Source organism: Lemur catta, chromosome 12 (genome assembly GCF_020740605.2).
Source record: "Lemur catta isolate mLemCat1 chromosome 12, mLemCat1.pri, whole genome shotgun sequence".
NCBI lineage: Eukaryota > Metazoa > Chordata > Mammalia > Primates > Lemuridae > Lemur > Lemur catta.
Genome location: NC_059139.1, coordinates 35293122 through 35314624, shown reverse-complemented (window position 1 = coordinate 35314624; position 21503 = coordinate 35293122). Strand labels below are relative to the sequence as shown.

The 21503-nt window shown below is 43.2% G+C and overlaps 1 protein-coding gene across 2 annotated transcripts; it reads left to right on the top strand.

Annotated features, from left to right (window-relative positions):
* The first annotated feature begins 1109 nt into the window (after positions 1 to 1109).
* On the top strand, positions 1110 to 3905 carry ACTBL2 (actin beta like 2). Of its 2 annotated transcripts, XM_045565612.1 has the most exons (2): positions 1216 to 1344; positions 1471 to 2346. In XM_045565612.1, exons 1-2 carry the CDS (start codon positions 1216 to 1218, stop codon positions 2344 to 2346), a joined length of 1005 nt encoding a protein of 334 aa, XP_045421568.1. The 2 variants fall into 2 exon arrangements, with proteins under 2 accessions (XP_045421567.1, XP_045421568.1); XM_045565611.1 differs by having other exon boundaries at positions 1110 to 3905.
* Positions 3906 to 21503: the final 17598 nt, after the last annotated feature.

Below are 21503 nucleotides of genomic sequence, written 5' to 3'. Positions count from 1 at the left end.
GATCTCCTACATTTTATCATGATACACATCTTACTAGGTTGTCATATTTCTATATTAAATATAAAATCCAAACAAACTGTTCCTATGAAGTGCTCAGAGTGTAATCTATCTTAAAATGGAAGGAAAGATAATACTATTCTCATTGTGTAGATTTGAATAACTACAGAGAGGTTTGATGTTATAATACATCAAGTATATGCATCTTGAAGATCAAAATATTTTAAAGATCAGGTAAAATATATATAATTTTCAAATTTATCTTGTCACTTAATTTTGGTCATTGGTGTGTAACTCAAGAGTTGCTACAAATAAATAAAATTTTATCATCTGCATTTTAACTAATAAATCATGCAAGATAGTTGGCATTCAGTCACTATGCAGTCAACATGGACCCAATAAACCTAGCTCTATGAACAATATCTAGGCATAGTAAGTGCTTAATAAAATTTGGTTATTAGAAATTTACATCAGAAACAAAATTTGTAATGGTTTCCTTTATTGATCACTCTATTGCTTTCACTTGATCTCTGATGGATTAGAAGTCCATTTTGCATGATACAAATGAATTACAATTACAGCTATCAGGACACCCTTAGCCATTTATTATTTTCATTAATTAAAACAGTTTCTATCATGATGACATCGTGTGGGATTAGGAATCTAATGGGAAAGAAAATCTTGAAAAAGTGAAGTATGCAGAGTCAGATCCCTCATCTGAACAATGTATTGAGAAGGAAAAGCTAATGCTAAGCTAGTGTGGAGCAAACGGACCCTGAGGGCAAGCTAAGGAGGAAGCACTTCCTCCAGCCACACTGCCCATGCCTGGCCCTCGCTGTCTTTCATCTTGCTTTCCTTTCCCACCCCCACTGCATCATCATAGTTATCTGGGGACCTCACCAGGCAGGCTGGCGGCCATGTGTGGGTTGCCTAATTACAGTAACCTGAGATCTCTTTATGGAGGGAAGTCTAATGATTGATATAATCATCATCACCATGATTAATACCTCAAAGGTGACCACACCCAGCAATGCTGGGAACTGGTGGGATAGGACGTGGGTGTGGCCAGTGTGTTCCTTTAAATACCTGTGGTCCCAGCGCAGGCTCCCCTCTCTGGAGGCAGTTCTGGGGTGTTTTAGGTCTGTTCCTTCTCTGTCTTGCACACTATACTCTATACTTGACTTCTGTTCACCCATCTGGAAGGTTCCAGCCGGCACCATGACTGATGACGAGCTGTCTGCCTTGGTAGTGGATAATGGGTCAGGGATGTGCAAAGCAGGTTTTGGCGGTGACGATGCCCCCCGGGCTGTGTTCCCCTCCATGATAGGGCGTCCCCGACACCAGGGGGTTATGGTTGGCATGGGCCAGAAGGACTGCTATGTGGGGGACGAGGCCCAGAGCAAGAGAGGCATCCTGACCCTGAAGTATCCTATTGAGCATGGAGTGGTCACCAACTGGGATGACATGGAGAAGATCTGGTATCACACTTTCTACAATGAGCTCCGCGTGGCACCAGATGATCATCCCATCCTCCTCACCGAGGCACCCCTGAACCCCAAGATCAACCGGGAAAAGATGACCCAGATCATGTTTGAGGCCTTCAATGCACCTGCCATGTATGTGGCTATCCAGGCCGTGCTGTCCCTCTATGCCTCGGGACGGACCACAGGCATCGTGATGGACTCTGGGGACGGGGTCACTCACACGGTGCCCATCTACGAAGGCTATGCCCTGCCTCATGCCATTCTACGTCTGGATCTGGCAGGCAGAGACCTGACTGATTACCTCATGAAGATCCTGACAGAGCGAGGCTACAACTTCACCACCACAGCTGAGCGGGAGATTGTGCGCGACGTCAAAGAGAAGCTGTGCTACGTGGCCCTGGACTTTGAGCAGGAGATGGTCAGTGCAGCTGCATCTTCCTCACTCGAAAGAAGCTATGAGCTTCCTGATGGGCAGGTGATCACCATCGGGAATGAACGTTTCCGCTGCCCTGAAGCTATTTTCCAGCCTTCCTTGCTGGGCATCGAGTCCAGCGGGATCCACGAGGCAACCTTCAACTCTATCATGAAGTGTGATGTGGACATTCGCAAGGATCTATATGCCAACACCGTATTGTCTGGAGGCAGCACCATGTACCCAGGCATTGCTGACCGCATGCAGAAGGAAATCATAACGCTGGCTCCCAGCACCATGAAAGTCAAGATCATATCTCCTCCAGAGCGGAAGTATTCCGTTTGGATTGGGGGCTCCATCCTGGCCAGCCTCTCCACATTCCAGCAGATGTGGATCAGTAAGCAGGAATACGACGAGGCTGGTCCTCCCATCGTTCACAGAAAGTGTTTCTGAATGGGCTTCCATCTTAACGGGTTTACATTTTCCCTTTTCCTGGGTCACAGTGATGGTACTGCTTTTATCCACTTTCAACAGGATCAAGGTAAATAGTTCACTCTTCCTAGTGCGTAAACCAGCAAACCCGTCTGTCCATCCAAGTATCCCAGGCTCTTGCCCCACTAACCGCGTCTTGATCTCTATCAACTGAAGGTGAATTCTAATACTATATTCTATTCTTTTCACCCATACAGTTCAAAGAAAAGTAGGCCTGCTTAAATTAAACTAAGTGGCAAGGAGTAAAACATGAGAAATGTCATTTCAGAATGGATAACTAGAATTTCCAGGCTTTAAAACCTAGTTCTTACCAAGATGTTTAACAATAACAGGCTGTACAAACCTGTAAAAAAACAATGTGTATTCCTTTAGCAACCATGTCTTATTTAATTATTTGTGTTTTGTTTATTTCTTTGTATGAAGACAGTAAATTATATAGGTCAATAATACTCATGTATACATAAGCACCAGAGAAATAAAATATATCATAAAATATACTGCTCTTTCCGGTCATCTGAACAGCTGACGTGAATTTCTTTGCTTGCCAACAGTCACCATTTCAGTAGCTGCATATTTTTTTTCCCTTATTAAATAAGCATAATGAAACAGCCACTGTTCCACTCATGTTGTTTATAAATCAACTAAATTTTCTGCTCTAGAGTGGAGTTTTGCTGGTCAAACACATATTTTAATGTCTTACTTATTGAACCTCATCATACTTGTAAAACAGCAAAACTACAAATAATGCGTAATTTTTAAAATAGAGATATTATAATATCAAATTAATGTACTTATGCTACAGTTTGACAAGGATAGATGTATTTCCATTTCTTGGCATCATAACATGTCTTGAATAATTTCTGTAGACCATGACTTTGGATATTTCTCTTATACAAGGATTTCACTATAGGAAACCATAGCTGCAGCATCTTTGTTAACTATAAATTTTAGTACCAGTATAGTAATATCAATTTTATTCCTAGAAAGATTTTACAATAATTCTGCTTTATTATGTCCAGTCACTAGCAATACTTCTTTATGCAGAGAGTCACTAAGATACATCTTAGAAAATATCAGTGTATCTTCCTATAATATCTAAAATTTTGTAATGAATCCAATGGTGATTTATCAACCAATTTTAAGTACATTTATTTCTATCTATGCTATGATTTCTGATTATTTGGATATAAGGATTATTTGTATTTTTCAGGATAATTTCTGAAAATTTAAAATATTTATTTGGATTGCTTATTAAGGCATTATTAGGGTCTCAGGAGGGAGGAATCTCTTCTCTTTTCCTCTTAGTTAGGAAATCTATACTTGTGTTTTAAATCTGTAAACTGTAAGCTTTAAGTATTTTTTGCTTAACATAACACTTCTCAAATAATTTGATTATTCTTTATTTCCTTTATCTGACAATGTAATTTTTAAAATGCATTTAACCAAAATTAGTCTCCATGGGCACTTTATTTTATAAGATTTGGAGTCTCCTTTCACAAAATTAAAATTGCTTCATAATTACATACTTGGATTTCCTGTTATTTCCCCTCATCTTTCCCTTAGAACTGGAGAATGATCCAGAGAAGATGATTTCTTGTATGTGTGATCTATTCATCTGTGTGTTGTAATCTTGCACATGGTACATTTGACCATGTAAACATTAAAAGGCAAATTTAAAAAAAGAAAGATGACTTATCAGATAAGATTACAGATTCCTCATGAGCTCAATTAAAAACTTGGGGTTTAGTGGATGAACTGGTCCTTAGGTAATTAGTAGGCAGAGATAATGGCAACAACAATAATAATAATAATATCTTGGATTTATATGCTGCAACGCTTTCCACTTGCAGAGTGAGTAGTTCTCACAAACATTCTGACCTACATTTTGAATTACCAGAAAAAAATACATCTCCCCACCCACAGAAAATTTATGGGACAGGTAAGATGAACTTCCAAGAGAGTGAGCTTTAGAACCCTGCAACATCGGGTAAAAATACGAATCCCATAATGCAAACCGAAATTTAAACCTAGGATCTTTGGATATTTACCTATTTATCAACATTGGCTGACTGATGGATGAGTTTAAGGAGGAAATAGCCCATCTCACAACTCTACATTCTAGAACTAAGGCCATATATTTAGGTAATACAATTGGCACTCTCCCTCGTTCATGCATCCTGAGTAGCAATCGAAGGCTGGGGCTGTGCCACAATCCTCCACAAACTGTTATTTCCCAATCATAGGTAATATTTTTCTGAAAACATACTTGATCCAAAGCCAATTCCTACACTCTTCTTCCCCAACATATAGATGTGCTTATTTTCCAATAATGAAATAAAGTAGTCCTGGGATACAGGTTGGACTGTATCCTAGATACACAATTCACAGTTCTGTCATACAGAAGGGCCTGGATATGGGCCTTACATTTTCCAGACAATCAAAGGATAATCCTATGGGTGACAAGGACTTTATCACATTTGTTCACTCATTTCACAACTATTAATTCAACATCTTATGCCAGGATGTACTAGAGAAGTATTTCAAGAGCCTTGGGGAATTTATAATCCAGTAATAGAGGAAACTATGTACAGTGGAGAGCAGCATAACCTAAGGGTGGTCCACAGACTAAACAAGTTCAAGGTTGCATGGTAATTCATAGCAGGATATTTCAAATACAAGGTGATCAAAGAAGGGCTCACGGAGTAGATGGAGTCACTGACTTAAGTCTGAAAGCACACACAAGTTGTATTGAACATAAAACCTTTTCTTACATGGCTCAGGCACCATTATGATCAAAATTTATTGGGGTTGGTAGGGTAGTTAATTCTTATTTTGAATATTAGCATTGGCTCTACCCAAAACTATAAAAAAATGTGAAAAATTATGTAACTTTTAAGGCTCAGTTCAAATGTCATCTTTTCTATGGAGCCTTTTCTAGCCTTCCTTCCCCCTTTCCAAGAAAAAGTGACAAGCTTCTCCTTTATGATCCTACTATATTGCTTTTGGTTTTATTTCAGAATATTACAGGAGCATAAATGTTTTAGTTACATAAATTGCTTTTGTACCATTTGAGTCAAAGTTATAAGTGTGCCCATCACCCAGATAGTGTGCATTGTACCCATTAGGTGTGAATTTACCCAACCCCTTCTCCCACCCAACCAGCTTGATTTATGATGAATGTTATTTCCATATGTGCACATAAGTGTTGATCCATTAGTTCCAATTTAATGATGAGTATATCTGTTGTTTGTTTTTCCATTCTTGTGATACTTCACTCAGAAGAATGGTCTCCAGATCCATTCAGGTTAATACAAGAGGTATTAGTTCACCATTTTTTATGGCTGAGTAGTACTCTATGGTATACATATGCCACAACCAGTATCCAACAATCCCTGAAAAGTGTGCCTATATTTCATCCTGTAGTCTACAGTTACCCTTGTAAATGGCTGCAGAACTTGGCTATTTCTGTTTAAATTCACACCTGCAACTTCATGAGGAGTTGCCTGTAATCCATGAGCCAGGTTTACAGACAACCGTACATGACATGCTGCCAGCAACCAGCGTTGTCCCCTGAGGGTTGATTTGGTAGGGAAAAAAAATCATGAGCTCCAGATTTAAAATGTTGTTTAAGGGTCTAAAAAGACATTGGTTGGGATATATATTCCACAGCGAGAAGGCAGAGGTACAGGCTATAGCCCTCTTTTCTGCAACTCAAAAAGATGTCTACACAAAGGGACACAGGGGACAGCTAGGACTGTCAGGCCAGAGGCAGAGCAGGAGACAACCCAAGCCAGTGAGAAAGCAAACCCAGAACTCAAGTATGCGAAATGTATTAACGCCTCCTAAATCACGGCATACAGCTGCCGAAGTGGGGTGGGAGGAAGTATGTTTCTTTATCTCAATGACTATGGTTTCATTAATTGTGATTAATAGGCCCTGTGCTGACAGGATTAAGGATACTAAAATGTAGCAGGCAATGTGTTTGTTCTCACTAGATTGCTCTGAATGAGAATATAAGACATAAGTACATAAAAGAATTAAATTAAAATGAAGAAAGCTATACAAAAAATGTTACAGGAAGTACATAAAATTTTCAAGCAATAAATTCAATGACCTCTGAGAAAGAACAACCAAGCAATGTGTGGATTTGCTGGTGACTGCTGGAAGGAGGGGCCAGAGACCGCCCCTTCCTTTTGCACATGCACCTTATATTCATAAAGCAATTCAGGGTCTCATGAAGGTGACCTACCAAGGTGATTCTAAAGCTCCTGGAACACTAGTGTGTGGTTATTTTTAGAGGACTGAGCACCCTATTCCAAATAAGGTTGGAAGGATTATACGGCTGTGATAAATTATAACTGACCCAACAGAGGACCAGAGGTATGACTTCTGGACAGCTGCATCATAGAAGACTTCTAGACAGAGGTGAGTCGCACTTCAAAGGGGTTGTCACAATCCTCTTTGTTCTGGGTGTAGCAGCTAAGTACAGAATTGGTAAAAATGAGGTATTGTCCAGGTGAAAACTGAGGTGGTTTGGAATCAGTAGATTATGTAGGGGTGGTGAAGTATGGAGAACATGGTTTACTGACAAAGCTAGCCCAGGTGAGATCAGAAATGAAATCCAAGGTCCTTTCTGTTCATACTCTAAATGTCTGGAGGAAGCAGGTAACCCTGGGCCAGGAGAAAGGAATTCTCACCAGCAAAAAGAAGGAGAAAGCAGCAGCCCAAGAGCTAATGTGATCCAGAGCAGGGCAGCATTGCCACTCAGTGGCAGACTCAAGAGAGGCGTAGGCTGCATGGGCAGCGTGGAGGTAATTGTGCACCATTTCTAGGGTGGCAGGAGGTCTTCCTCATTGCCATGAGAGCCCACAGCATCATCAAACAATTAGTGCCAGGTGTGTTGTTCAGTGGGGCACATTTCCCAGGCTTTTAGATGAGAAGGATGACTGGCTAGAGAGCCACAGGCTTCACGTGGACTCCTCCGAGGCATATGGAACACAACTTCAGTTAAAAGTGAACATTTGCTTGGAACTTTTAAAGTGTCAGTCACTCACATTGGTGAAGTCTGTTCTCAAATACAATGTGAGAAGTTGTTGACATTTGAAATTTTTATTTCCAGACCCAGAGATATTAAGGTTTAGAAAAGAAACACACATGCTTTAAAATGTGATGGAGTAGTAGGCCATCCCAGGGAACATGCCCAAGTAACCTAATATGAGTCCAATAAGACTGAAGGGTATAGATAACGTGGATAGCTCATCCTCTTCCAAAGGAAAATCTGCAGCATTTCTACCAATTCCTTTAACATTGACCCGTTACTATACATTGCCAGAACTAATATGAATGTAACAAAGGATACCATGAATAGCTATATTTATTTCAGGAAATAAAAAATGGTATAAAGAAGCATTCTTACGTATAATTATTTCCAGAGAGACCAATAGGACTACTATCCACAAAAAATCCAAATCTAATAGAGCTAAGAAATAATTAACTCTTCATTGCTAGGTTTGAATTTAAAGGACAAAAACAGATTGAGCACTTCAAATTGAAAAGAAAAATTGATTCCGTGGAAATTATATAAAGTAGGTTGACACTACATAAAACTCTTGAGTTTTACCTAAAAGTATCAATATTATCTTTTTAATTAAGTGGAAACAATTCCAAAGATGATTTATTCTTTGCTCCTGGATTTATAATGGAACTTACATTTCTTATATTTGCCAAATGATTTGAATAATCTCATCACAATAATTTCTTGAAAATTACAGACAGGGACACATCATAACTCTCAGTCAATATATATGTCAATATACGCATCTGTTTGACCTATCAAGTCATTCTATGTCCTCAGCTGGAATAATAAAATGATAATTAGAGAAGAGAATAATGAAATTGACTTCTGGTGGCTTCTCTACCCCCTCATATGGGGGTGTGTACAAATGTGCTGGCTCCTTCAGCTGGCCAGCATGAAGTTCCCAAGAGCTTCTTAGAATTTCAATAAATCCACAATAATACAAAACACGAATTTCAGAGAAGTAAAAAAAAAAAAAAAAAGAGCCATTTCTAAACCTCTGAGTTTGCTCCGAATCACAACATAAGTTGTAAACGACTGGGCGGCTCTTTATTTATGTGGGCTATGTGTGTTTCTAGTATGTAAAGACTTCTCACAGCACTCCTACCCTGTTTAGAATGATTGCACATTATATTATAACATCTAAGGTTAGATCTTCGGGTTTTGTTTGTTTGTTTGTTTCAAAACCAAAATACTACAAGAAGAGACAAGGCAGATTCAAGAGTAGCTACGCACAGGTATGAAACCAAAGAAATCATACAAGGTTACTCTAAAAGGACTAGACACTTTCAAGAATGTGTAACTCAGTAATTAGGTTGTGTATGAATTTGCAGTTCAGGATGCGTGTTGGAACAAACTCTTCCTCACGCCTTGAGGAGATGAAGAAATGCGCCAGAGCTGCCTCTCTGGCCGCCAACAGTGATGCCCTACAAAAAGTCTGGGATGAGTCAGACCAAAGGTTGGTGGCTGTTGTGACGTGAGGGGCACACCTTGAGCGTCTGTGAGGTTATGGACTTAACTGTGATAGTTTCTTTACAAATTAGATTCGCCTCCTTGTTTATATAAAACCTACTTCCTAAGTTAAAATTATTTTTTAATTTTTTCATTTCTTTTTTGAATCACCGTGTAGTTCTGAACCAGCTAATGTGGTAGGTAGTTATGGAACATGGATAAAGTGGGAGCAGACGGGAGGAAATGAGCATGGCAGTTGCTTCTTTCTTCTCCTCCCAGACTGCTCCCAGGGGATCAGGACTTCCACAGCCTGGGTCCAGTGGAAAGCGCTGTCCACTTGCCGGCACTCCCTGACCTCTCTTCCTATCTCTGTTCTCTCGTCAGATACCCCCTCCCCCCTCAGATGTCACCTTCAGTCTGTCATCGCATTTTCCACAATTGCCACCGGTTCTAAAGCAACCACCCACTCCCATAACCTCCACCCTCATTTACTATCTTTTCCAATCTCTCCTTTTAAAAAACAAATTTGGAGCTTCTAAAAATCCCAACTTTTATTTTTTTATTTTAAAATATTTAATTGACAAATAAAGATGATATATATTGAAGGTATACAATGTGATGATTTGATGTACCTCCTTTTGAAGATGAAGTGGTAGGTGGTTGGTTTATTACAAAGTCCTACCTACTGGACTACCCACAGAAGCCTGTTTGGTTCTAGCTTAAAAGTTTGAATTCCAAAATACTACCTAAATAACCAAAATATTTCCTAGGCTTAAGCCAGCTTTGTGATTGCTTTGAAAAACTGGTTCCACTTTGCGCTTATAGGTGGAGCTGCTGAGACTTGGGTGTGTAGCCCGCAATTGCCAGATCTGGTCTACTCCCACTGACTGGTGGTTACCAATTCTCTTCATCTTAAAGAGGACCAATTGTCACATTATGGAGAAAGTCATGGTTTTTCAAAAGAACTGTAAGCTCGTTAAAAAAAATGCAGTTTGTAAAATTGCTTCTTTTTTTATCACAAATCAAAGGGGTTATGCACATTCTTAGGCATACAGGTATTTAGCAGCTATTGAACACCTAATGATAACAGAGCATCATAGCAAGAGAAACACGTGTGATTTAACTCTTAGAGTGTCTGTGCTACAGGTAACTGAGTGCCAGGTGGGGTAAACGGGCGTGATGGGCTGCCTACCAGGGAGCTGGCTTCACCTGGGCTGCCTCTGCTTATTCCTGGAGTTGGCAGGCGTCAGTTTCACTAAACTCCTAAGTCCCCCACCTTTATTGCATGTCCCCAAATACTTTTGGTCCATGGTTTCAATCCTGAGTTGGGACAGTTCTGGTGACAGACCAGGAGCCATGGGCACGGATCAGCTTCCACCCCACCCAGCAGGGCCAGACCACTGCTCAGGCCACGCAAGCAGTGCTGGTCCCCAGGGGAGCACTCTCCTTAGCATCCAGGGCACCAGCTGCCACTCCTGGGAGAGAGACTGCAGGGGTCCTAAGCAGGAAGCTGGCCAGACTTAGGACATAGTTTGGTTTACAGTTTTAAAATATTTAGATGTATAGTATGTGCACCCCCAGTTGTACTCTTGGCCTGAGTGCTATAAATGTTAGGGGCAGACCACAGGCAGTATTTCCTCCTGCCACATTAAATCCATCATTAAAGAGATATTAGTGAACCAGATGAGCGGAATGTACCAATCTTCCACAAGCTCACAAAGACACGGACCTACCCATGGAGAACAGGAGAACTGAGCAGAGAGGACCCTCCTGGAGAGGAAACATCTTCCAAGTTAAGGTGCCTTGAGGCCTAGAAATGTAAAATATAGTTCCTCTGCAAATCAATTTCATGAATCCTACCTGAAGGTAAGCAAAAACAGATTCAGAGTCCCAACCACACCCTCTATGGTAAAGGCAATTGGAATTACATTAACAGAGAGAATGTTCATAAAACTCATCAAATCCATTCCTTTTTCACATCACATGGTCTTCATCCCAAAAAGGATATGGTGGCCCAGGTCATTTCAGAAAGTATTTCAGGACAAGCAGGCCTGATGGAGCTCCGGGATACCCGACAGCCAGGCTTTCTTGGGAACTGTCACCCCTGCCAGTTTCTGAGCCCTGAGATCCAACCTTTGACAGGGAGGCTGACCACCCACGATCACTGTCCCAAACCATCACCTCTGAGATTTCTAGTATAAAAGCCTCATTTCACAAAAGCTGCTGCACTGATATAACGAAATATCTTTCCAAGGAAATACCCTAAGAGAGAAGACAACCAAGGGTAGCAAAGCCAATCAGAAATGACCATGTCAGTGGGAAAATCCCAAACACTTAGCCAAGAAAATGAATGAACACACATGACAAAGGGGAGTAGGGAGGGAAGCCTACGGAGAAAACACCCTGTGTACCTGTGTTCAGATGGTAGCCACCTGTCTGGCAGCTGCAAGGCAGGAGATAGACAGTACAGAGACTAAACATCCCCCTCAACCATGCTGGCCCAGGGGCACACCTTTCACTCTTTCCCTTCCCTTTGCTGTCCTCTCTTTTGTCCCTAATGCTCAACTCTGTCTCCTCCTCCTTTCTCCATCCTCAACTTTATTCCCAAACCTACTATGCAAACATTTTGACATCCCTGCTATTGCCAAATGTCACATATCACAGAAAAGGAATCTATCACAGGAACAAAGAAATGAAGAGAATGTCAAAGTCCAGAGCTTTAAAAAAAAAAATGAGTCTCTGAATACAGGAAGCAGTTTTAGAACAAAGGATGCACAACATTCCACACTTGCCCCTCAGAGCCCTGGGCTCCTCTGAAAGGTCAGAGAGAACACAGATGAGGTAGCATAGAGTCTTTTCCTTCCCTAAACAATGTGATCTTTGTAAACTTAATGTTAGGTTTTCTGAAATGCTCTGTAAAACCCTGTGTCTCCCAACTCTCAGCTTCCAGAGCACAGGAAAGCTGCCAGGGCAGGCTGCTTCTTTCGCCCCAGGGCGTGTGTTTAGAATGAAAGGGGAGATCTCCTCTGTCTCTCCTTCAGCAGGGGTCACTTGTTATCAACCACTTCACTTTGCAGGTGCTTTGTCTTCCTTCTCTGAGGTCTCCCTGAGGCCACAGGGCCTTCCTCTCCTCCTCAAACTCCTGCGACTACACCTTGAATTGTAAATTGAAAGTTTCACAGTTTTCTCGGAACAATTCCCATTTCCCTGGCTCCAGGGGAAGCTTGTTCAGAGGAAAAACCATTCACCTGTGTCACCGCATATTCATCCGTCTCTGCACTATATATCCCCAGTGCAGAACCAGTCCCCGTTCCGGTAGATTCTGCCTTGGTGTTTACCTCCAGATACGCACTGAGAGTTTGCTCCCTCCTGAGGAATGCCTGAGTAGATGAATGCTACAAAGCAGCCCCGTGTGCTGAGAAAGTAGACTTCTGAGTGGAACCAAATTCAAATTCTCACTCTGCCACTCCTTGTCACTTAGGAAGTTACTTTACCTTTGTGCGCTTGTTTCTCTATCCAGAAAGTAGGAATAATGATACCTACCTCTCGGCACAGACACATAAGGAGTACATTAGATAATATAATTATTGGCAAAATATTTGGATGGCAAAAATAATCATGGTGCCCTCCTGGAGAGATTTCAGTGTTTTTTAAGAAATAATATATTAAGAAAATCGGGAGTTGGCATGAGGACCCAAAGAGCATGCTCAAGTCATAAAAAGTATTTGCTGTGTAGGCTTCAAAGGAAAATGAAAGCTTGAATGCTGATAAGTAGAGACTTTTTTTTCTTTGAAGAAAGAGGAGATGAAGTTGAAGGAGGTTTGGTGACAGCTTTGGATTAACACCAAGGCAGCATTGAACAGGGCAGCTGAGCTTCACATTACATCCCAGAATTACTTTATCGCAATCAAAATGGATCTTACAGTTGGCATACTTATGTAACATACAGTAAGTAGTTTTTTATTTCTTTCCTAAAAATATTGTTCCAAATCAAAGCCATCTTATAATTACGAAAATAGAAGGCTGGGCACGTCTATAATCCTAGCACGCTGGGAGGCCAAGGTGGGAGAATCACTTAAGGCCAGGAGTTCAAGACCAGCCTGGGCAATAACAAGACCTCGTCTCTACGAAAGAAAGGGAAGGGAAGGGAAGGGAAGGGAAGGGAGGGGAGGGGAGGGGAGGGGAGGGGAGGGGGGGGAGGGAGGGAGGGAGGGAGGGAGGGAGGAAGGAAAGAGAAAGAAAGAAAGAAAGAAAGAAAGAAAGGAAGGAAGGAAGGAAGGAAGGAAGGAAGGAAGGAAGGAAGGAAGGAAGGAAGGAAGGAAGGAAGGAAGGAAGGAAGAGAAAAGAAAAGAAAAGAAAAGAAAAGAAAAGAAAAGAAAAGAAAAGAAAAGAAAAGAAAAGAAAAGAAAAGAAAAGAAAAGAAAAAAAGAAAGAAAGAAAGAAAGAAAGAGGTGGTGTGTGCCTGTAGTCCCAGCTACTCAGGAGCCTGAGGCAGCGGGATCACTTGAGCCCAGAAGTTTGAGGCTGCAGTGAGCTAGGATGATGCCACTGCACTCCAGCCTGGATGACAATGAGATCCTGTCTCAAAAAAAAAGAAAATTCAATAATTAAAAAGTTTCTGAGTTCCTGGCTCATAGCAAGTGATGTTTGCCTTTCTTTCTTCTCCCCCATTTCCCTATAGGCACAGGGGCAGAATGAGCAAAATGATCCCCTAGGCTTAGAGGAGCTACAGAAGGGAAGGAAAGGGAGACTCAGAGCCAAAAATAGCCTTGAATTTTTGAAGCCAAAATAGGCCCCTTCTCAGGCAAGAACTATTATTAGTTGAGTCAACCACTGCTGTCAGCTTCACCACCACACTCCTGTGACTCGGTCCTCTGCTTCTTCCATTCATTTCCATAAACAGTGTCAGTACCTCACCTAACCTAGGTGCCATAGGACTCCCAAAATGAATAATATACTTTTTTGCCCCAAAGGAGATCTCTAGTCGGACAGACATGGCAAGTACAAAAATAAAGGGGAAATAAAGCGCTAAGTCCCTGAAGAAAGGGCAAAAGGGGCAGCTGGCATTCAGAGGAAGGAGACGAGGCACTGGTTTGGTGGGGTCCACAAAGGGTCCGTGGAGGAGATGGCATTCAACGTGGACACTGAGGCTGGGTGCAACTTTGGTAGGTAGATTTGTAGGGAGGGAGGATGCTCTCACACATCATGATGTGATTTCACTCCCCACTCTCACAGCCACCACCCCCACACCCTCTTCAGACCAGGGTCTGGGCAAGGCTTCTTGTGTTGGCTGGTTTCTAATGCACCTCCCACCTCAGAGCTGTCAGCTCTGGTCTCTTTCCTTCTCACCTACAGATGAGAAGCTAGAATGTAAACCACATGTCTCAGAACACCCAGGGTACTCCCAGATTACCGCACTTCTTTGGGACCACTCAGCTCTCCTATCTACATCTTTCCCTTTCTTCCTTCCTTCTCTCCCTACCAGCACATCCCATCCTTGTCTCTACACTTGCCCTCTCAATGCAAAATGGCACACGGGACAGCAAGAATAGGAATGTTGGAGTCAGAAACACCCACGTTGGAACCAGATCTGCCACACACCAGCTGTGTAATATTTAACACAATATTTAACCTCTCTGAACTTCTAGTTCCTAATTCATAAAATGGGTTTAATAACTCTGCTTCATAGGGCTGGTACCCTATAGCATTAGGATTAAATAAAACAGCATATCTGAGTGCCTAGAGTATGCTGCCTCCTAGAAGACACCATGCTATCAGCTCCTTCCTTCTTCATATCCAGGATGCTTGTCCATCCGCTCCTTGCCCTCCAATGACCTTTGTTCAAATTTGCCCATGACCCCCCAGAAAATTTACCACCTACCAGGAGAGAATGGTTGGTTTTCCCCATTGGGACTCACTGTAACCAAAGCAACCCCTTTCTCTTTCAGGATTTTGTGGGATAATTTTACTCCTCTTACTGAGAGAACATTTTGTTTCTAACCAGTTTGCTTATGTTCTATATCTGTTTATATTTGTACAATCACTGGTGTGTTTCTTTTTTCTATTTATTTATTCCCTGAAAAGAATCTAGCTTGAGTGACTATCACGTGTACCGAGAAGGCTGAGACCAGCCCTGTTTCACTTGGTTTGCACAGTGCTCGGGCCAGGGTAGTGAGAAGAAAAGCTCTCCTTTCATACTGCCTAATGTTGGTGGACTTACAGCAAACTTTAATACTTTTCAAAACTTTTATTCTTCACAACAAACTCTAGCCCTAGCAGATCTTCATGAGGTGGGTAAGAATTTCTGTCCCCATATTTAAACAAGGAAACTGACCACAAAGTGGAGGGAAGACTCGCCCAAAGCTGCACAGTCTGATGGTAAAAGACCCAGTAAATGATACTGACAATCAATTAGTATTGTTGAGTTGACTGATCAGTTCTTAACATTAAAATATAAATAATATAAACATATATCACAAATCTTACATTTAAATACAAATATGAGTCCAATTATAAATGTAAGTAGAAATGAAAGGGAAAACCTTAAATGTTAAAGTTATACCATATTCTCATTGCTGATACATTTTCTCACATTTTTCTAATAAACTCATTACATTTGGGGGGAAAAAAAGACCCTGGTAGCTGGAGTGCCTGCCTGCTGACCCAAAGAGCAAGCTGGCAGAAGCAGAACAGTGACACCGGGAAACGCCAAGCCTGGGTTTTAATCTGGGCTCTACCTCTTAAAACTTTTATGAACGTGGACAAGTGGGTCAACCTCTCCAAGTCTCAACTGTATAATCTTTAAAAGTGTATAGTGATACCTACACTGAGTAGGGGCACGCTCAGGATTAAAGGAGATAACTAATGTTTCTAGAAAACTTCTTACTAAATAGTATACTCTCTAGTAGAACAAATACTAGTTCTCTTTCTTACTCTTTTTTTCTTGAACTTGTGAGAAATTCTAGAGATCAAGAGACACACCATTTAGGAGGAACGAGATCAAAGTCTGAAGATGGTCTTATTTGGAGGCCCTGATGGCCCCGAGCAGAACAGGAGCTGTGGTATGCTCACTTCTAGGAAATCAGGAGCTGGGAACTAAAACCAAAACAGTTGTTCCTTATCCTGGGCTTTGACAACTGCTCAGGATGTAATCCTAGAATCACTTTCTTTTCTCTCTTCTGGACCCTCTCATCAGTGATAGACATGGAGACACAGTGGACTCCGGCAGAAAACTGGAGGGACAGTCCTTCCTCAGTAGGCAAGATCCAAAGAGTGGTCTGTCTGTGCATTCCTTCCCCATCAGCTGCCCCCAAGACCCTCATGCTGTGAAGCCTGTGAGCACCAGGCCAGCCCGGCCAGGTTGGGACCACCTCCTCACATCAACCCTTGACATTCAACCTAGCAATGAGCAGCTCCAGCTCTGCAGTAAGGGGCAAGTGACAGTGAATTCAGCTTCCAAAGGGACAACGCTCTCAAGCACAGCACACCAAGCAACTATCACGGCTGGCACATCTTGAGGATCTACAACTTAACTTGACAGGAAATTGCCAAATGCAAAGTTGTTGAGGCTGTCCCGTGCCTGAGCCCAGCAGCCACACTGCACCCTGGCTCCTCCAATAGAGGTGTATCATTTCCTGCCTTTCTCCACCAGTGACTGATAACAAAAGAGAAGGAGGCTTTGTAGGTAATGATTACATGAAAACCATCTGAACCCAAATGAGATGCTTACAAGCCCTGTATTCTCAGCCCATGCCCCCACTGCTGGTTTTCTCTGGCAGAGCAAGTGAAGTCAATAAACATAGAGACATTTTTCACGGGCTCAAGGATGGATATTAGCAACATGTATGTTGCCTTTGCACTGCATTAACGTCCTTGTGAATCAGGCTCACCTCTGCTAAAAACGCAGCAAAAAGAGTATTCAGCTCGTCACGGGGAAAAGATAACGGAGTTCAAATTACAGAATGAGAGTTCTTTTGGTAATGTACCTTGGAGAATTCCCAATTGTCACTTTATCCGTTGTACCTCGCATGGAGTCCAAAGAAAATAAAGCAAAAATTCAGTACAACACAATTTTTTTTATTTCAGTCTTCCATGAAAAATAAATAACACAGTATCACAGTAGGAGTGTGTTTCCAGAGATTTTGATTATTTGGAATCCAGGGTCTGAAGTCTTTACATTCCACAGCAAAGCTTCCTTAGACTGTGAAACTCTCTAATTTGGTGTGACAGAGGCATGTAGGGGGAAACCTATCAGGGAGCAGGATCTGGTTTCTTGGCTTACTTCCAATGTGTAGATCATTTGTTCCTTTCTCCAGATTTCCTCATTCCTTGAGTTAATCTCTCCTGATAGCCTCAAACTCACCCCGCAGTTTACCAGACTCTCTCCAGAAGAGATTTGTCTTAGGTGGATTCCCTCAAATATCTAGTGGCACTGAGTGCTCTAACCACTTTCTTCCAGTAGTGTTCACAGCCTGAATAAAACATAGATCCCTCGCCCTTGCTGTATGCCAAGCCCTAGGGAAAATGATGCCCCCAAATGGTCCTCCTCCTAGGCCAGCCCGCTGCCATCACCCAAGTTCAAGGCCTTTTCCTCTCTCACCTGCTCTCAGAAAGAAGCTTCCCATTCAGAATCCCCACAGCTGATTTTTCCCTATCCATTATATCCCCACTCACTTTTTATTAAACTTCTTAAACTCAGCTCTGACTATATCACTAAACTGCACAGACCCTTCATGGACTCAGTCCCAGCCAAGCTGAAGTTTGGGTTCCCCAACAGCCATCAAGGCTCATGTGACCTGCCCCCCCCCTTTCTCTCCTTGTCTCCCTCTGCCTCCTAGGACCCCACACCAGCCAGCATAGGCTACTCAGTCTGCTGATGACACCCTGCACGTTCTCATTTCCATGTTTTTGTGACTACAGTTACCCAGAGCCCCATCTCAAATTATGCTAAATCAGTAAACCTAGGTATCACCCTAAGGAATGCTCACTCCATAGATTCCTCACTCCAGCCCATTCTTTCCTTTAAAATCTTCCAGACAACCCATTCTTCCTGCATGATTGGTTGGTTGTTTGCCTTTGGTGATTCTGTTCCCCACTCTGGTCTTTGACCTGCCATCTTGGATCTAATAAGTTATTAGGGTTAATTGTGTCATAAAAACAATGCCAAAATAGCTCCTCAATATATTTAAGAAAAACATGTAAGTGACCACCTTTACATCTTAACTCAGCCAGCTCTAGCCCTTCCTCGGTGGGTGGGTCACCCCTACATCCCAAGTCACCTTTTGAGAGACAGAGAGAGAGCCCCTTCCCAGCCCCGTCATCTGCACCAGCATCTTTAATGTGACTAAGTAGGAGGGTTTTCTGGAAGATCAATACTCTACTACCCCTCAGGACAACCACCTCGCTGTGAGTCCTGGCTTTGTCTGGGCTGATGACACTCAGGGTCCTCTCCCTTTTCTGGGTTCCCCCTCAAAACTAGTAATGGCCTAAGACCACTCAAATATAAACCAAGTGCTTTTGGATTTCTCTGAGTGCCCACTATGCACAAAGCACGATGCTAGACACTAAGAGGGAGAGGATAAGAAGTTGGCAAGTCAGAAACAACCACCACATGTAAAGCCGCTTGCAGTGAGCAGAGGGGCAGACACGCACCAGTGCCACGTGGGCTGCGGGGGAAGCGCTGGTGCAGACCTGGTCCTTCCCCGGGTCCGCAACTGGACCCCTGGTGGAGAGTTACGCTCAACTCCCAACCCAGAGGCTCATGTGGTGGACAGAATAATGCTCTCCCCAAGGTATCCACAGCCTAATCCCTAAAACGTATGAATAAGTCACCCTACATGGCAAAAAACTTGAAGATGTGATTAAGGAACTTGAGCTGGGAAGATTATCCTCGATTATCTGGCTGGGCCCAAGTAATCACGTGGATCCTCATAAGGCAAAGGAGGTGAGAGAGCCAGAGTCTGGACAGGGAGCTGCGACAGAGGCAGAGGCAGAGAGAAAGGGCCTCGCAGACGCTGCACTGTGGGCTTTGAGGATGGAGGAAGGAGCCGCGAGTCAAGGAAGGCAAGTGGCCTCATGAAGTTGGAAAAGGCAAAGAAAGAGACTCTCCCATAGATCCTCCAAAGGGACACAGCCCTGCTGATCCATTTTGGACTTCTGGCTCTAGAACTGTTAGATACTAAATTTGTGTTGTTTAAACCCACTAAGTTTGTGGCAGTTTGTTATAGCAGCAAAAGAAAACTGCTGTAACAAACTATGCGGTTTTCCTGGGGACAGAGGCGATGCTGACTGACAGGTACACACTCTTTCAACCTGCCCAGCTGAGGACCAGCTCCAGTCCTTGGGCCTAAATACCAGGAAATCTCTAAGAGTTCTCCAGCTGCGCCCTGAGATGGGCACGCGCCAGTTGGCATGCGTTCCAGTCTCTGCAGCGCCACCGCTGGGACACAGGGCCCGGCCTGCAGGATGCTGATAATAAAGAGAGAGCCTATCACAGAGCAGGTATTCTACTGTGACCACCATATATGTTATGTCTCATTTCCCCAGTTACTCTGCAGTCTAAGTGGACACATTCCCATCCTAAAGATGGGAAAATAGGGCACTAAAGGTATTATACGAGTTGCCAAAACCACAAAGATTTGAGGCCTGGTTTATCTGACTCTAAAGTCCTTTCTCTTCTCCCTCTACTACTAATAGTAATATTTTGGAGGTGCCTAAAGTGATGATCCCTTATGTTTTCATCATTCCAGTTCCCCAGGCCACTGTCCTGTGTAGCAGAGGAGTAATAACTCAATGTCACTTACTGCTGCTACCACCTGAACAGACAAGGCCTCCAGCCTCCTGTCACAGTGTCACCAGCTATTTCTGATGAGACACAGAGGATGTCTTCTGAGGATGCACAAAAAGCCCTTGCTGTCTTCCCCTCGAAGGCTCATCATACCCGCTCCTGGAAGGCCCAGGAGGGCAGTGACTCAAGTCTGACGCCTCTGCCAGTGCCCAGGCCCGTTGACAGCCCGACGACGCCTGAGACAGTGCTACTCTCAACCCTTCCCAAAAGAATGCCGCTGCTATGGTCTGGATGTTTGTGTCCCCCACAAAAGTCACGTGTGGAAACCTAATCCCTAATGTGATGGTATTAGCAGGTGGACCATTGGAAGGCGATTCCACTATTGGGAGTGGGATTAGTGCCCTTATAAAAGAGGCCCCTGCCACCATGCGAAGGTGTAGCAAGAGGACACCACTCTATGAACCAGAAAGCAGGCCCTTACCAGACACCCAGTCTCCCAGCACCTTGATCTTGGACTTCCCCGCCTCCAGAACTGTTTCTGTTGTATATAAGCCACCCAGATTATGGTATTCTGTGACAGCAGCCTGAACAGGCTAGGACAGTGGCCTTCCCAGCAGCCCTCACCAGCTGGCACCACACTGAGTTCTGTGCAGCAGGCGGTAGAGGGCTCTCTTTCTGCCCTGTGCCTGGAGCCCCAAAGCAACACCCTCAAATCTCTGTGTCCCACCAAGTCCCTCCCCAGAACAAGCCCCACAGCATCAGCCTGCAGCCCTCTCTCTGTGAAATGCCCCACTATTTGCTGACCACACACAGTCCTCCACCCTGCCCTCTCTCTGCCCCCGACACCCCAACCCTCCCACACCCATCGACAGGCCCAAATCATGGCCTGTGGGTCGCCAGCACCACCACATCGTAAGAAACACAGACATGGATTATCTGAATCCTAATCAGAGCTGACTGGGATGGGCCCCAGCATTCACACAGTGTGTGCAAATGACATGCCTTTCACATCCGTTGTCACACCTGGTCTTCACAGTAATTCTCTGAGGAGGTGCTACCATTTCCTTTGTAATAGGTGAAAAAACTAAAACTTGAAAAGTTAAGTGGCTTGTCCGATGTTGCCAGTAATAGGGAGGAGCCACGCCTGAATTCAGGGCTTTATTCCCAGCCTGGCTAGTGCTACCCAGCCACCCACAGGGAGTGGTGAGAGCCCCTGGTAAGGGAAGCTTCACAGAAACCTCGAGAACTGGAGCTGCCCTTGGGCTTAAACAGACCTTCAGAGGCTCAGAGACAACATGGCGGGTTCTTTGGAGAGAAACGCTGTAACTCGACCCTTTCCTCCTCTGAGAACAATAAGTGGCCCTGTCTCTCCAGGACAAGCCAGCATTCAAGGGGAAGGAGACAGGGAGGCCTGGCCAAAGAAAACTGCTGCGCATGTGGAAGGAATATGAGAGGCAACGTGTCTCCCTCCCAATAGGGGACCAGCCTCAGGGTCGCCTACCTTTTCCAAAGTGTAAACTAGACAAGCCAGAGAGGGCCCGAAACCCAAATGAGCAAAAATATATTTAAAAGAGAAAAAACAAACAAAAAAAAACAATAAAGATTGAAGATGGGAGTTTTATCAGTCAAAAAAAAATTAACTGGCTCTCCATTAAAGTTTGTTTTCCATGTTCACTAAAATAAAATATGGCAAAGCGAATAAATATATAAAAAATAAAAGGCTATATCCGGAGTTTGCAAGCTTCCTCCATGTTAAACTCAGCGTGGTGAGGCATAAAGGGCCCTTTCTATAAACTTTGTGGTTCA